We start from the raw sequence: 14574 nt of genomic DNA on the forward strand, positions 1-14574 counted from the left end.
GTCACTCCTGTGCTGGGGAGATCGTTTGAGAGGTGGATATCAGAGGCCTCTGGCAGAGACCTGTCCTGACATCAACTTGGAGTTGTGGGACATTTCCTCTGCGTTGAAAGCCTTTTTATCCCCCGTCGAAGGTAAACTGGTTCAGGGCCTTACAGGCAACACCACCATACGGAACTTCTGCGCACAAACATCTCTCCTCAGATCGGGCACACAATCTTCTGTTGTAGCAGCAAGGCAGGGTCTTGCACCTAGGACTGCACAATCTGCACCTCCAGGCGGTCACAGTTGACTGCATTCGATCTCCCTCCCAAAAAAAGTAAATGACATGCTTCCTGCTCAGCGTCTTTCTACAAAATCCCCCCGCCGAGGGATTGAGGGCTCACTCCACCAGAGGCAAGGCTGCTACTAATGCGCTGGCACACAGAGTCCTTGTCCTGGATATTGGTGAAGATGCTATGTGGGCCTCAGTGCACGCTTTCACAAAGCACTCCTGAAGTTACAGTCAGGTCTGACAGGAAGAGCATTTTTGCCTATTGGTCCGGCCGGACATTTTGTTCTGAGTCACTCCACAGACCCACCACCAGAGGGTGTACTGCTTTGCTATCTATTGCAAATGTAAGCAGTTAGAAGTATCCCTTAAAAGAAAAAGCTACTTACCTTCGGTAAAGCTCTTTCTGGTGGATACTCTACCTAATCGTAGTTTCCTCAACACCCTCTCACTTCCCCAATCTGTGGAATGAACTCTTATCCATCTCGAAAGGTCCCAGTTTGAAGATCTGCACACTGGTAAGAACAATTGATATTTGGGTTTCATGTTCCAGGGCACAACTATTTAAAAAGAAACTATCATCGTGCTTGGGTGGAACCTAAATATGGTTCCAGCCACCACTTCCACGGAAGCGGAGTCGATCCAAAGCCACACAACACCACTTAGCGACGCGCATGGGGCTGTGCTGAATAATATTTCGGATCCAGTCTGGTGCCTGGAGATATTCTAAATGTGAGGACTCTCCGGTTGAATAAAGTATCCACCTGAAAGAGTGTTACCTAAGTTCTTGTGGCACGAATGATCCTATTACAGTATACCATGATCTGCTGCCTCTTCGGACCAGGCCTGCATTCTATAAACACACTCCGTAAACTAAACAAAAATATTTGGTGTATTCATGTAGCAAATCTCTGGCGCAGAGCAGTCAGTGGCTTCTCTAATGGCTGTCAGATTCAATCTGTCAGTGGTGATTTTGGATACTGAGGCTAAGCGTCGTTACATTACGCCACATTCCCTTGCTACATTTGTGAGTCTCATTGTTAATGTTCTTGTTGGTCTATAACACGTTGTCCCAGATGAGTTGTTTCGCAGGTCAGTGCTGGGATGGGCTGGTGGTAACACTCCAACGGGTTTGCATTAATGTCGGCAAGATTCTTGATCAATGAGGTTTCTTTTTTTAATCAAGCCCTTCCTAAAGTGTTATTTTGAGCTTCAGCAGATGTTCATCAAACTTCTCAGCACCTAGCTGTCTGAGTGCATCTGCTGTCCTTGTGATGCAAGGAGCTACCCAAGGAGGCAGCTCCGTCCTTCACGTAGTGACAGGTGTACGTGCCAGGTTGCGGAGTGCACTCAAGGAGTTTCAAATAGGTAGGTATCTACATAAATACATTGACCTGTGGAATGAGGGTGAGAGAGGGAAGGCTGCCCGTGTGTTAGACCTAGAGCAGTAATAGGCCCAGGCCTCTGTCCCTTGTAACCAGATCAATAATATTTAATGCAAAACAAAGGTCCTGTCTTGAGAATAGAATGGTGATGGTCTTACTTTGCCTTCTGTAGTGGTACTCCAATCCTCTTTGGGTTGCGGATGCCCGTGTTCTATTTGAAGATTGATATAACCTCAGAAACGGATCATCTCATCTTTAGCTTGGCGTCAGGTAAGTTGACGCACCACCTAATCACCGATGCAGCTTCTTCCTGTGACAATTAATCAGGTCTGTCACAGATCTCCATCGACTGCTGCATACTTTTATTTTTATTGAAAAATGTTGGGACAACATCCTGATGATGACCCCATCCAAATCATCTAGTCGTGCTGAAACGTCAATATTTGGACAACTTTGGACTATTTCTCCTTCTGCTGATGCATTGACTCCGAGGAGGTAATCAGCATAGACTTGCTATAGCTCCTCTCAACATTTGTGACGGCCATTGTGTTGGTTTAGTTGCTGAACTTGTGTTCTGTTTAACTCACTGTATGTTTGATGCATATCAGCACTGCACCTCTTCACTTTGTAAAATCATTGTAGCACCTTTAGTAATTCATCCATGTTTGACTACAATATCATTCATTTTCCTTTAGTAATGTATTATTGTTTGTGGGTTCATTATGTATGGGTTATCTTAAGGTAATTTAGTTATAGTTCAGACTCGTGTATGTTAATATGATCCCTCCTGGGTTGTTTGTGTTCATTTATTTTACTTCAGATGTAGACTTTGCTACTTAATGAACCCGAAAGGACCATAGGACCAATTTAGGAAGAACCTCAAGACATGAATGTTCAGCCAATAGGAGAACAAACAGGATGCATTATCCGACAGCGCCTCGAGACCCTCAAGGGCGAAGCAGCCGCACTCTACAAATCCAGATTGAGTGATTGATTGATTGGAAGGCCCTCCAAGGGAGGATTAGTCAAGTGGCTGCAGGACTACGAAGAAGCAGTTAGTTTACTGAGTAGAAGAGTCAAAGGTACATAAGCAGTTTGTTCCGCAGACTTGATGCGGATCACTTTGGTGGTTTGAGTGGCTGGACTTAAAGTATGAAGACAGCTATGAGTTTGACGTTGGCTATCATTGGGCGCCCCGTGAAGTTGTTCTAGTGTAGGGAAGATGTGGTCAAAGTTTCCTTTGTGTTTTGATCACCACACAGTAGTGCGAATGACAGCTTTGACTGGTGTCTGACAAGCCAACATCCATTGGACAGGACGTATCTTGGGGCTCTTTAGACTAATGCATCCACTGTAGGGATCTGTATTTGACCCGTTGGTCACGGGTTCAAATCCCAGAGGTTCCTCTGAGGCGTTCATTCTTTTGGGGTTGATAAAATGTCTGCTATTGAGCTCGGTAAATGATGTTCGTTTTGTCAGCGCCAAGATACCCTTTGGGTTGAAAATGCACTTTACAGATGCATTTTTTACTTTGTGGGCCGAGGGCTTGGATGGTGAAACTGGGGCTTCTGGGGGGTGTGGATGGCTTGATTCTTTGCTGGAGGCTTGGCCTGCTGATGGAGGGCTGTAGGCTACTTGGAGAAAAGCCGATCTTGCTGAGTCTACTTAAAGAATTGAAGTCTAGCCAGGAGAAAAGAGGGGGTCCAGACCAATGCCTGCCCTGTCCCTGCAAGTGAAGACGGGTCCAAGGATGCTCAATACCGTTAAATGCCGCAGGCAGGAGTGTATGAAGGAGGCGCCCATCTTCCCTGGTCTCTGCAGTGAGGGTACACCCGGACTGGTAGCATTGAAGCAGCCTGTGGTGGTTACTATGCACCTGGAGCTGAATCGCCCTCATGGAGAGGAGGTGAATGGTGGATTGGTTACTGCAGGATTTGTCGAAGTTAAGGAGATGCTTCCTCCAGGTTGTGTTGCATCGAAACTTTGTAGGTGGACTAAAGCAGAATGCCTGGCAGGGCAGATGGCACGAGCAGTGACCGCCATGAGGTAGGAAGGTGTACCACCCAGTGACCGCCATAGGGCAGAAAGGTGTGCCACCCTGTGACCGCCATAGGGCAGAAAGGTGTACCACCCAGTGACCACCATAGGGCAGAAAGGTGTACCACCCAGTGACCGCCATGAGGTAGAAATGTGTACCACCCAGTGACCGCCATAGGGCAGAAAGGTGTACCACCCAGTGACCCCCCATAGGGCAGAAAGGTGTACCACCCAGTGACCCCCATAGAGCAGAAAGATGTACCAACCAGTGACCGCTATAAGGTAGAAAGGTGTACCTCCCGCCCTGGGATGCCTTGACCATGCAGATTTTTCTTCCACGAAGGGAGAGCCCAGTACAGCTTGTTTTCCTATTAACCGTTGACCAGTTGACTCCATTCTAGCAGCATCTGTGGATTCACCACTTCCCTTCAAACCTCTATGTAGTATTTCCAAGTTCCGGAGAGCAAGAATGATGGAAACTTGCATTAACATTTCTGGAATGCCTTATACAAGATTTTCAAACAGTATACACACTAGACTTTTTCTTAGTAAAGGAATTACCCAGAATGCACCATTTGCCATGCTGTCTTAATTGTGTGGCCACATTTGTCTGCGGGTCGTAGCAGTGAAAGGCCACAGTTCTTTGAACATCATACAGAACACTCTGCGGTGGCTGACGGTAATCTACTGTGACGTCTGAAAGGCAGGCTGAATTTAAAGGGTAATTGAGTTCAGCCTCCGTGTGCACTGCAAAGCGTTGCTAAATGTTTGTGTTTTGGGACTTTCTCTTTGACTTTCTCCGTTTTCTTATATCTGATTCTCTTTGACTTTCTCCGTTTTCTTATATCTGATTCTCCCCAGACTTTTCCAAACTACTTCTGTGTGCCGAGTTTCCTCTAGAGGGGGTGTTGCAGTGGCGGTGTATTTATTTATCAGAACATAAACATATGTGAGATACGGATTTTTCACATTTACAAAAATGTAACTGCAGGACTAAAGAGTTTCTTAGATCAGAAATGGCTATTCCCTCCTCTTGCCTCGTCAGCACCTGTTAGTTCTCGACTTTGGGATTTTCTCCCATCAGATATGGATTTACATTTTCCTCTACACACACCCTGGCACAGTCCTGTGTGGTATTGCGGAAAGAGACAAGTATTAGCCCTATGGAAATCTGCATTATCACCTTCGGTCTGCATCCGTAAAGCAGCCTGTCTGTCCTGAGCCGTAATCTGCTTTACAAACTTCACAGGGTGTAAAATGTGGTTGATAAGCTCAGCTCCAGTTAGATACAATCAGAGAGTTCATATGAACCCTACTCCCAGGACCTTGCATTGGCGCCCTGGCCATCAGTTGTGAAATGTATTCTTTTCTATTCATTGGATTTGATTAAAAATGTTTTTTGGGACATTTATTAATACTTATGCTATACAGTGCCTTGATATATTAACTCTGCAGTAAATGTAAAGTACAATTGTTTACATTGCACCAGTTCCTGCAATTTCAGTCACTTACATGCCGGCTTTCACCTAGGTAGACTTGGTATTGTTAGGGTTACAACTTGTACTCTGTCTGCTTCGGAGACCGAGATGCCTTTACTTCTCTTGAAGAAGCGCCTGTAGTTCATCGCGGAGAGCGGTGTTGCCGATCAGTGCATCTGTGTCTAAATGTGACCCCGTAGATGTTCAGCAAGGCTCTGCCAGTGGTGGCAGCGTACCTATTCCTCCAGGATATTCGCCTCAAACGCCTGGGCAAAGGTTTATTCTTGTCTCCGTGGCACGCCTTAGACTTTGTTGGTTTGGGACAGCTATCGTGACATTGCAAGTCCAGAAGCCCAGGTCTTTCCTGCCGCTTACTTCATAACTGTAGTCCCTCAGTAGAGGTGCACGGTCTTTCTCTGCCGTAGAGCATTTGGGCGATCACGCCCAACAATGCTTCCAGTTCAGTCTTGCAGGTCCAACCACGTGCAGTGGTTCTCATGCCAAAATTCAGCAGCAAGCTTCCTCACATTAGAAGCTAGGAATGCAGTTACAGTTTTAGGAGCTCAGCGTCTCTCAAGCCCTTCAAATGTTATATGCATACTGCTTAAGTGACCCTCCTAAACATAAAGGTGTTACCGACCAAGTCTGGGCTTAGGAGTTTTTGAGGAATCGGCTTAAAAGAACCCATTGTAGCATATGCCACACTTCTGGAGCAGGCCTTCCTAGATCTGAGGATCTCCTCATGGGGGAACCCTTTTGGGACGTACACTGACAACTCGTTCTCAGTGCTATAGTCAAACAAGCTGGGTGATCCTTTCCTATGTGTCATGCCGAGTGACCCTGATAATCTGCAACAAGACTCTTGACCATGCCGTTTCCATTGATGACATTCACCAGACCTGAGCAAGGAACTTGGTGGCAGGTAGACAAGGCAGATTTCTTCACGCTTCTTTGACATTCTAATTCAATTCCACATTAAAATGGCAGCCCTTCTCGGTCCCGAAGGGGTCTCTTTGCCACGGATGGCAACCTGTACTCCTTCATCTGCTGGATTCTATACTTCCTTGGCTATGGTCATCCTAAATTAATGATCTGGAAAATGTATGTAACCTTTCATTAAGTTATACTGAAAGTTCTATATAAATTCAAACATACATGAGCCAGCAATTTGATAAAGATATTTTGCCCTCTTGTGTCAGAAGAAAAAAGTGTCAAAAGTGACAATGGTTTTTTCAAAAAGCAATAGTGCCCTAACAAAAATTAAACTCCCAACGAACTGTCTACACAAGCATTCTTTTTAAAAAAAACTTACATAGGTAAAACTAAAGCCATATACAATTCGTGCTTTTTATTTAGTACTCATATGAAAAATGCTCTCATAATGTGTTTGAAAGGTTGCGTTCAATGAAACCAGACGTAAGTAACAAACTACATTACCTGATTGAATGAGAAGGATTAGATTCCTGCTTCTGCCAACTGTAAGACCTACCCCGTAATGGAATAAAATAATGTATATCTAAGATAACATTACACTGGTTAACTATACCAAATATACTCTTAAATATACCTCAACAGTTGTAGGCAAACATGGAGGATACAGTCAGATTCACAGTTTCTGCATACATTCAAGCTAGGATTTGATGGAGTGTGGGCCAGCCATCCAATTTAAGGGAGCCATCCTAATCCTTTTTACAATTTGTGATGAACCAGCTTGTGGCATAGTGTTATTGGCATGGCATTGGCACATAAATACTAAAGATATTCATCATTTACTGGTCTGTTTCCAGATATCTGCCAAGACATGAGATGACATGGGAAAATAAGATCAAGGTATCCAAAAGGGAGATTTGACCATTTTTCATGTCTTTTATTTGTCTTTAATAAAGGCTTAAGATTACTGACTGCATCTTAGCTGCTTGCTGTGTCATTTGTATGATGTGACCTGCTGTACCTATTTGAGTAGGCTCCATGTAACATCCATGGGCACATCAGAATTCTGTTTCCATCCAGAGTCTCACAGGAACCAATCTGATGCCAAGGTCCCCATAGTTATAGCAAAAAATGAACTAACAGTAGACTTGCTGCGTGCGTGCTCAGGCGAGGCTATTTACACGCATCATAGAGTTATAATGTAATCACTGTACCCATTGTTGAATCGCAATTGGTGCATCAGAAAAAGGCTGAAATGATAACATTCAGGAACTGTGGGAATGTATGAACATTATAAGCAAACACAAATCTTGACGTATGCTTAGCAAGGGTACCGAGAAACTTCATGTTTTTCTGTATTTTTGTTCAACATAGGCTAGTGCGGACGGGCTCATGAAGCTGAGTAGTTCCGCACTCACAAACGAATTCTTCACATCAGCAGCCCAGAGCTGGAAGGAACGCCTCGCTGAAGGTCAGAAGTGGCGCTTTTTTTTTTACCTGGCTTTTTATATTGGTATTGTGCTTTTGAGATAAAGTTATATTGGTATTGTGCTTGTGAACAAAAAACAATGTAAATATTGTAGTGAAGTCATTAGGTTTACTGTGTTTGACCTGTTACAGCTCTGGTGAATCGGTGTATAATTGCGAAACGTGTTGGCTATTTGTTGCTATTTTGGGTTGTTATCATGCAAGAAAACTACAATTGAAAATAAGTAAAGGATATTGGTTATATAATGTTACTACTTCTATAAAACGGGTTCCTCCAAAGAGAATGTAAGAGATTCTGTAAGAAGTTATAGTGATGTTTCTTGGAAGAACATCTCAGCTATGGCCATATTCTTCTGGAAAAACATTTGTTGAAGATTAGTAAAATCATTCACTTATTATAAATGAACTATCGTTTCAGAAATCTGAGTTCGGGCCTAACACTCTTGTAAGGGACATGAACTAATTTAGCCTCAGGTTTTGGTAAATTCCAGTGGATTAAATATTCTGAAGGCAGTTGGTTGGCCACCATAAGACCATTTTCCAAAAAAAGCAATGTATTATTTTCTTGTTTGAGTCAATTAAATAAATATATTTTCAGAAAATTGTATTTATTGTTTCTTGGAAATTAGGTTATTTGTTTGGGAAAGGAGGCATCCATAGCAACTCAATAAACCCATTCTGGTTGAGTCAAAACACAGTTCTGAGCGAATCTCTGCTCCCCCAGAGACCTGTTCAAAGTTCAAGCATTACAAGCAATTTCAGACTAATAAACACAATAAGTTTTGCAAACCAATTTAGAAAAACAGAAAACAATTTAATGAACAAAAAGATGCTAAGATCATTAAAATAGTTTAAGGGGAACAAGAGATATATATTTTATACTTTATAAGGCAAAAGCGCCTAGAAAAGTCAAGCACTATGGAAAAGCAACAGATCGCAGTGGACCATGACCTAGCTGAAATTTTGTAGGCCTGCAGCGATTGATTGGAGATTAGATACACCAAATGGGTTGTCCCGGTCATTGGTTTTACCTTCAGGCGTATTCCCCAACCCCTGGGAAAGCTTTTTCTTGTCAGTCCAGAAGCAACCCATCTCTTCGAGGCAGGCTTCTAGCATCAGTCTTCTCCAGCCAGGTCTCCTACAAGGTCTGGCTCTCTTTAGTCTGATGGACCCTCCTGGAGTCAGGGGTCATGCTTTTTGTGTCACTGAAGATAGTAAGCAGGAGGGTAACCACTTGTCCCATGGGAAACCGTTCTTGCCCCTAGGTGCCAGAAGGATTCAGAGGTCCTTGTGTGAGGTCTTCTTCCAGCAGACATCAGAAGTCCGGATTCTTCTTCCAGGAGGTCTTTCTTCCAGTAGGTCCAGGAATGATCTGAGGAGGTGGTGGTTCTCCTATGGGCTAGCCAGTGATAGTACAGGTGTACCCAGTCCTTTTTGTGTCACTGGAACCAAGCTGTACCCAGCTGATGAGCCAATAACTGGGGCAAAACCGGTCCTGGGTTGCTTGTGTTTTGGTTCAGGGATGACCTGCCTTGGCAGTTCGGGCTGGACTTCTCCTAATGGAGCAGGGTCAAGACTGATTTGCATATAGCTGGGTCCAAACTGAGGTGGCATGGTGAGCAAAATAACAATGGATTGGGATGCTGCTCGAGTAATTACCAGTGGCTGAGATTGATTACATTTTCCATCCATCACTGTTTTGTATACTGATTGTGTTGCCCTAAGTGGGACAGTTATGCCCAGACGTGGGTCCCGTGCACACTGTGTCACTGGAACCAAGCTGTACCCGGCTTATGAGCCAATAACTAGGGCAAAACTGCTCCTGGGTTGCTTGTGTTCCGGTTCAGGGAAGACCTGGCTTGGCAGTTTGAGCTGAACTGTTGCTATTGTAGCAGGGTCAAGACTGATTTGCATATTGCTGGGTCCAAACTGGGGTGGCATGGTGTGCAAAATGGATTGGGATGCCTTCCCACTAATTACCAGTGGCTGAGATTAATTCAAGCATTCCATCCATCACTGTTTTCTATACTTAAACTAGTTTTAAGCCAGTTCTGACTCAGGGAGGATGAAAGTTATCAAACATCAGACTTCACAATTCAGTTAGATTTTAAAACCTAAGCAGGAATAAGGATGTTAGTAGCCCTTTCCTAAACGTAGGTGGGAAATAACGATTTTAAACCTTCCTAGGCCTAAAAAGTTGAGGCCTATCCTAAATAGCTTTGGGATATTATTTCACTTTGAAGACGCACTAATCTTACGTAGTGTGATAAAATGCATAGTGTGCCGAATTTCTAAACATGAAAACGCTACCCTGTGGACCTACAATGCACACTTTAGGAGTGACTTGTGAACATATGCAAATAGGTTTTTCCTACACTGCGAGCGAATTTGTCCCTGTCTTATTTCACTGCAGGGCATTTACACTGCAGCCAAGCCAAGTGGTGCTCCTGGCAGAAACATAATTTGTCACATAAGTGTGTGTGGTAAACACACACTGCAGCCCACATATGACACTTAACTTTCCATGCCATAGGTGCACAAAAGGCACTATTTACAATGTTTTTTTAGGGAAGGTAAATAGGGTAACTAGGGAGTTCCACAGTACAGCACATGTTGCAGTCGGAAATCACAAGCACTTTACTACTACTTAGCAGTGTGCAGAGTTCTAAAGTCAGAAAATATAGGGCCCAGAAAAAGACAAAAAATCTGGGTTGACCATGCAAAAAAGGCGGATTTGCGCCACTGTTCTAAGTGTATTCTAATAAGTAGTGTATAGAATGGTCCCTGGTTACGCAGCTTGTCTCTGTGACTCTCCTCACATTACAAAGCCCTATCAGCTTTTCACCTTTGCTCATTCTTTTTCCTCATCTATCCTGCAGGTGAGTTCACTCCAGAGATGCAGTTAAGGATACGGCAGGAAATTGAGAAGGAAAAAAAGGTGGAGCCGTGGAAAGAACAATTCTACGAGAGTTATTATGGGCAAAAGTAAGACATTTTCATAGTTGGGACTTAATGAAAAAATGTGCGATTGAACAAAAAGTTGTGTATTTTATGTGGCGGAATTGAATGAATAATGCATGCCGAGCCAGAGCTGAGAAATGGTTGAGTCCATGGATCCTGCAAACTGACTGTCCAGTTAAGGCTATGAGATACCATTTAATATCAAAAACCATTCAACTTAAATATTAATATCTGTAGGGAATTCATTGGTGTCTGTGGCTAAGCCTCCATTTTGCCAATGAAACATCTATTGTCAAAATGCTGTAAAGGGGCCATTTTGTTCCATTTCAGACTTGTAAGCAAAGTCATATTTTTTTCTAGGATGTGAACTTCTAGAAAAAAAATATGTTGCCTTCTGTTTCTACTCAATTTGAGTAGGATTGCTATCTTCCTGCGGTTACTGCTGCAGTCCAGACTCTTAATGGGGGGGTGGTGGGAGCACCCTTAGATTTTTCCACATTTTGCCAAAAGTTTCTCAAGTTGACGTCCAGACACTAATGCTGATCCAGAAAGAGATGACGAGACAAGGTTACGGCGAATGCTATTAAAAGGGGCTAGATTTAGAATATGTCTATGACTTGTTTGTAACCATCTCAAGATCACTGAGCTTCTCCTATAAATAACTGTAAAATCCTACACTTGATGATGGGCCTCCGTGTTAGATCCCTTACGGCCGGTTAAATCTATCACTGGTATTATCTAAACGACTTGGAAGTTCATTCTGATTCCTCTTCATGTAGGAGATGCAGAAAGGAGTCAAGTAGTTGTTGCTTAATTACTTTATGGTTTGAAGGTGTTTGCAGAGGGCTGACTGGCCCACCTGAAAGAGAAGGGCCACTGCAGCTAATACAGTTACTAGGGGAAACCCTGTTAAATTGTGGTCTTGTCTTCTTGGTCCACACTCGACATGGACTCGCTGTGACCAAAGCTTCAACACTGGGGTTATAGCGCCACTTCTAATCATGATTTTCGCTCTGTAGTGGAACACCTGGCTCTTGAAGCTTCTACATCACGCGCTGTGGCGGTGGAGCACAGTAGGGAAGCATTCTTGCCCCCATCTGTTCACTTTGTGTATCTCTCACTTGAGGGAAGCTTTAAAGGAATAGGAAATGAACACTTCTCTTCACAAATTGGGGTGCATTTCTCTTATCTGTCACAACACTCCACTTTGACTGCAATGAGTGTGGAATGGCCTCCTGAACTGTTCTTTAAGAAACCTAGAACACAGATAATAGTTTTTAGACACACCGGGTGCAGGTGCATGTGGGCACATTGGCAGTTCCCTATGCGAAATGTTAGATGTTTGCAGATTTTAGAGCATTACAATGGAACATAAACTCATCTGACCCTCCCTTATGGAAGAAAATGTGTTTGTTCTACAGCTATCATCAATGCTTTGGGTGTTTTAGCACAGTCTCAGGAGGTCTGTCATTGGTCCTCTTGACAAAAATAAAGCCTTCTTTACTGAATGGAGCGCCAGTGTGGCTGTCCTACATAGAAGTAGATCTAGATTTCATAATCAGCTGGCTTTGGTAGGGTTTGGGATGGGATGGGTTCAGCAGTGTTGGTAATCCAAGGGGAGCTTGGTTTACAGTCCGAGAAGAACAGAGCATGAGCGCCCCTTTACTGTCTGGTTATTTGAGATTAGACATATCCAGAAAGGTGCTGCTAATAACCAAGGATATTTGTCATTCTTAAAAAAGTTTTCCAAATGTCTTAAAATGCCTTCAACTTAAACCTAAACTTGTGTTTTTAAACTAAAACTAAATAAGAAAAACAGTGATATCTGCAGCCTTTAATATTTTGCGTACCTATTTGTGCGGATTCTGTCTAGGCAAAGATTAAGCATGTCTTACCCATAGAAAATTATTAGAATTGTGCGAACCATTTTGTGAAGGGTTTTAGAGACTTTTAACCTACTAGTACACTTCCTCCACACAATATATCCAGTGCACGGATTTGGAAAAGGATTACACATGTTTGAAGCAGGCACATCTATGCAAAAATTTCGAAAATGATCGTTAAACTTTACTGTATAGTTACTTTTTGTGGAAGTCATACTTGGAAACGTACACTTCTCTAAGTGTTGTACAACTAAACATATCAAGGAATAACGACTGTAAACAAACCATGTGCATCACCCAGCACCCCATATTGCCGTTCCCCACAATCACACTCAGGTGTAGATGGCCCTGAGACTCACATAACATTCAATTGACCCACAGACCCCATCTCATGCACATCCCACTAGCTACCAAACGTCCTCAAACTACAGACCACACATTTCAGTTCATGCTTAACGCTCGCTCTCCTGTACTCCACGCCCAGAGATCGCAGACCTCGTCATCAATTGCAAGCTTAATGCCCTCTTTATTGCAGAAACATAGTTAATACCCACATTTTCACACATTCTAGACATCCTTCTTCTCACAGGCTGCAGCATCAATTGTGTGGCAAGCACATGTAAGAAGGGAGGAGACCTCGCTGTCATTTAAATGGAGTGGCGTGGTGCTCTTTCTACTCACAGACAACAGCATCAAGATTCACCAATGTGCCAATGATACACAACTCTGCAGGAAAGTCTCCTCTGCTTCAGACATCCAATGCCTCAAACACTGCTTGCACATGGTCCAGACCTGGATTTCTAGTGCCTATATAAAGCTAAATCAAACCAAATCAACATTCTTGTTATTTGCCAAGATCAAGTAAATAAGATACAGTACATGCCTGGCTCAATGATCTGAACAGTGCCTGCTTCGAACCCCAACTTTCACCGAATGCTAAGTCACTTGCATTCACCCTGAACACCAACCTCACCCTCATGGAACACAATGCCAAAAAAATAAAGACAGCTTGGTACAAACTCTCTCTTCTAAAGAAAGTAAACTGTTTCTTCCAGAAAGCGAATTCAGAACTGCCGTTCAAGCCCTTGTACTCTTGCATCTGGATGGTAATGCCCTGTTGCTGGTGCAGGTGGAAATGCCCTATTCCATGTCTCCCAGACTCCACTCTGGCACCCGATAGGGGCATCCTACACACACTGCAGCACATCTCATTCAGGGCTTGAACAAATATGATCACTTCTCCCCCCATCTTGATGGTACTCCATTGGCTCCCCTTACAGATCACGATCCTCTTCAAAACCAGCTAAAACATTGACTGCGCTATCACAACCACCACCCCCGCTTGCCTCGCCGACAAGATCACTGCACTCCCCCACATCCGCTAAACTTAAAGAACACTACATCACCTTGCGTTAGCCATCTACAGCACACTTTCTTGTCCTCGTTGAATTTATGCTTGTCCTCAACCGTTTACAGCATTCTAGTGCCTTTGGCTCGGTTTGCGCTGCAGAAATATTATATAATATATACACATGTACATATGTGTATAGAATACTTTAGCTAATCTTCAAAACACTTTACATATAAGCCGTGGTAGCTGCAGAGAGCAGGGTCCTCACCTGCATGCTTTATAAACGTGCAACCATTGCATACTTCTCATGTCAGCTACTGTTTTTTTTTTCAACTATCTGAACTATCCCCCAGTCACCCAAAGAGCATCTTTTAAACCATTGTTAAGAAGGCTAGAGCTGCCTATTCATCAGGAAAATAATTTCTGATGGATTCTTGTAGTCGCAGATTCCTCACCTTTAGAATATTTCCCAGGCACCAGACTGAATATGGAGATTTACACAGCAGTGCTCCTGCGCTCCACCATGTGGTGCTGTGCAGCTCTACGTGGGCCTGGTGTCTCCCTGGAAGTGATGCTCCACCCTGCATGTCGGCATTGAGTCCTTGCCTTCCACACCTTTGAACGCGGATCCCGATCACCAATAACATTTGTGTCCATTGACCATTTTGTTCCGAATTTAATCTTTTCTGCAATTGAACGATGCTCTCACCAAAGACTACAGGGCTCAAACCACACTGCAACTGTCAGAAAGTGATGTTAGTAACAAACCTGCGTGAAGTGTGCCTTTGGTGTT

General features: G+C 43.5%; 1 protein-coding gene across 2 annotated transcripts in view; it reads left to right on the top strand.

The window, feature by feature from the left end:
- ASXL2 (ASXL transcriptional regulator 2) overlaps positions 1–14574 on the top strand; it is a 516529-nt gene that overhangs the window by 486768 nt on the left and 15187 nt on the right. For both annotated transcript variants that reach the window (XM_085613205.1, XM_085613206.1), the window contains 2 exons: positions 7473–7569; positions 10466–10571. In XM_085613205.1, the coding sequence (XP_085469331.1) occupies positions 7473–7569; positions 10466–10571 (203 nt within the window). The remainder of the gene's footprint in view (positions 1–7472; positions 7570–10465; positions 10572–14574) is intronic.

This window comes from Triturus cristatus, chromosome 6 (genome assembly GCF_964204655.1).
Source record: "Triturus cristatus chromosome 6, aTriCri1.1, whole genome shotgun sequence".
NCBI classification, from domain to species: domain Eukaryota; kingdom Metazoa; phylum Chordata; class Amphibia; order Caudata; family Salamandridae; genus Triturus; species Triturus cristatus.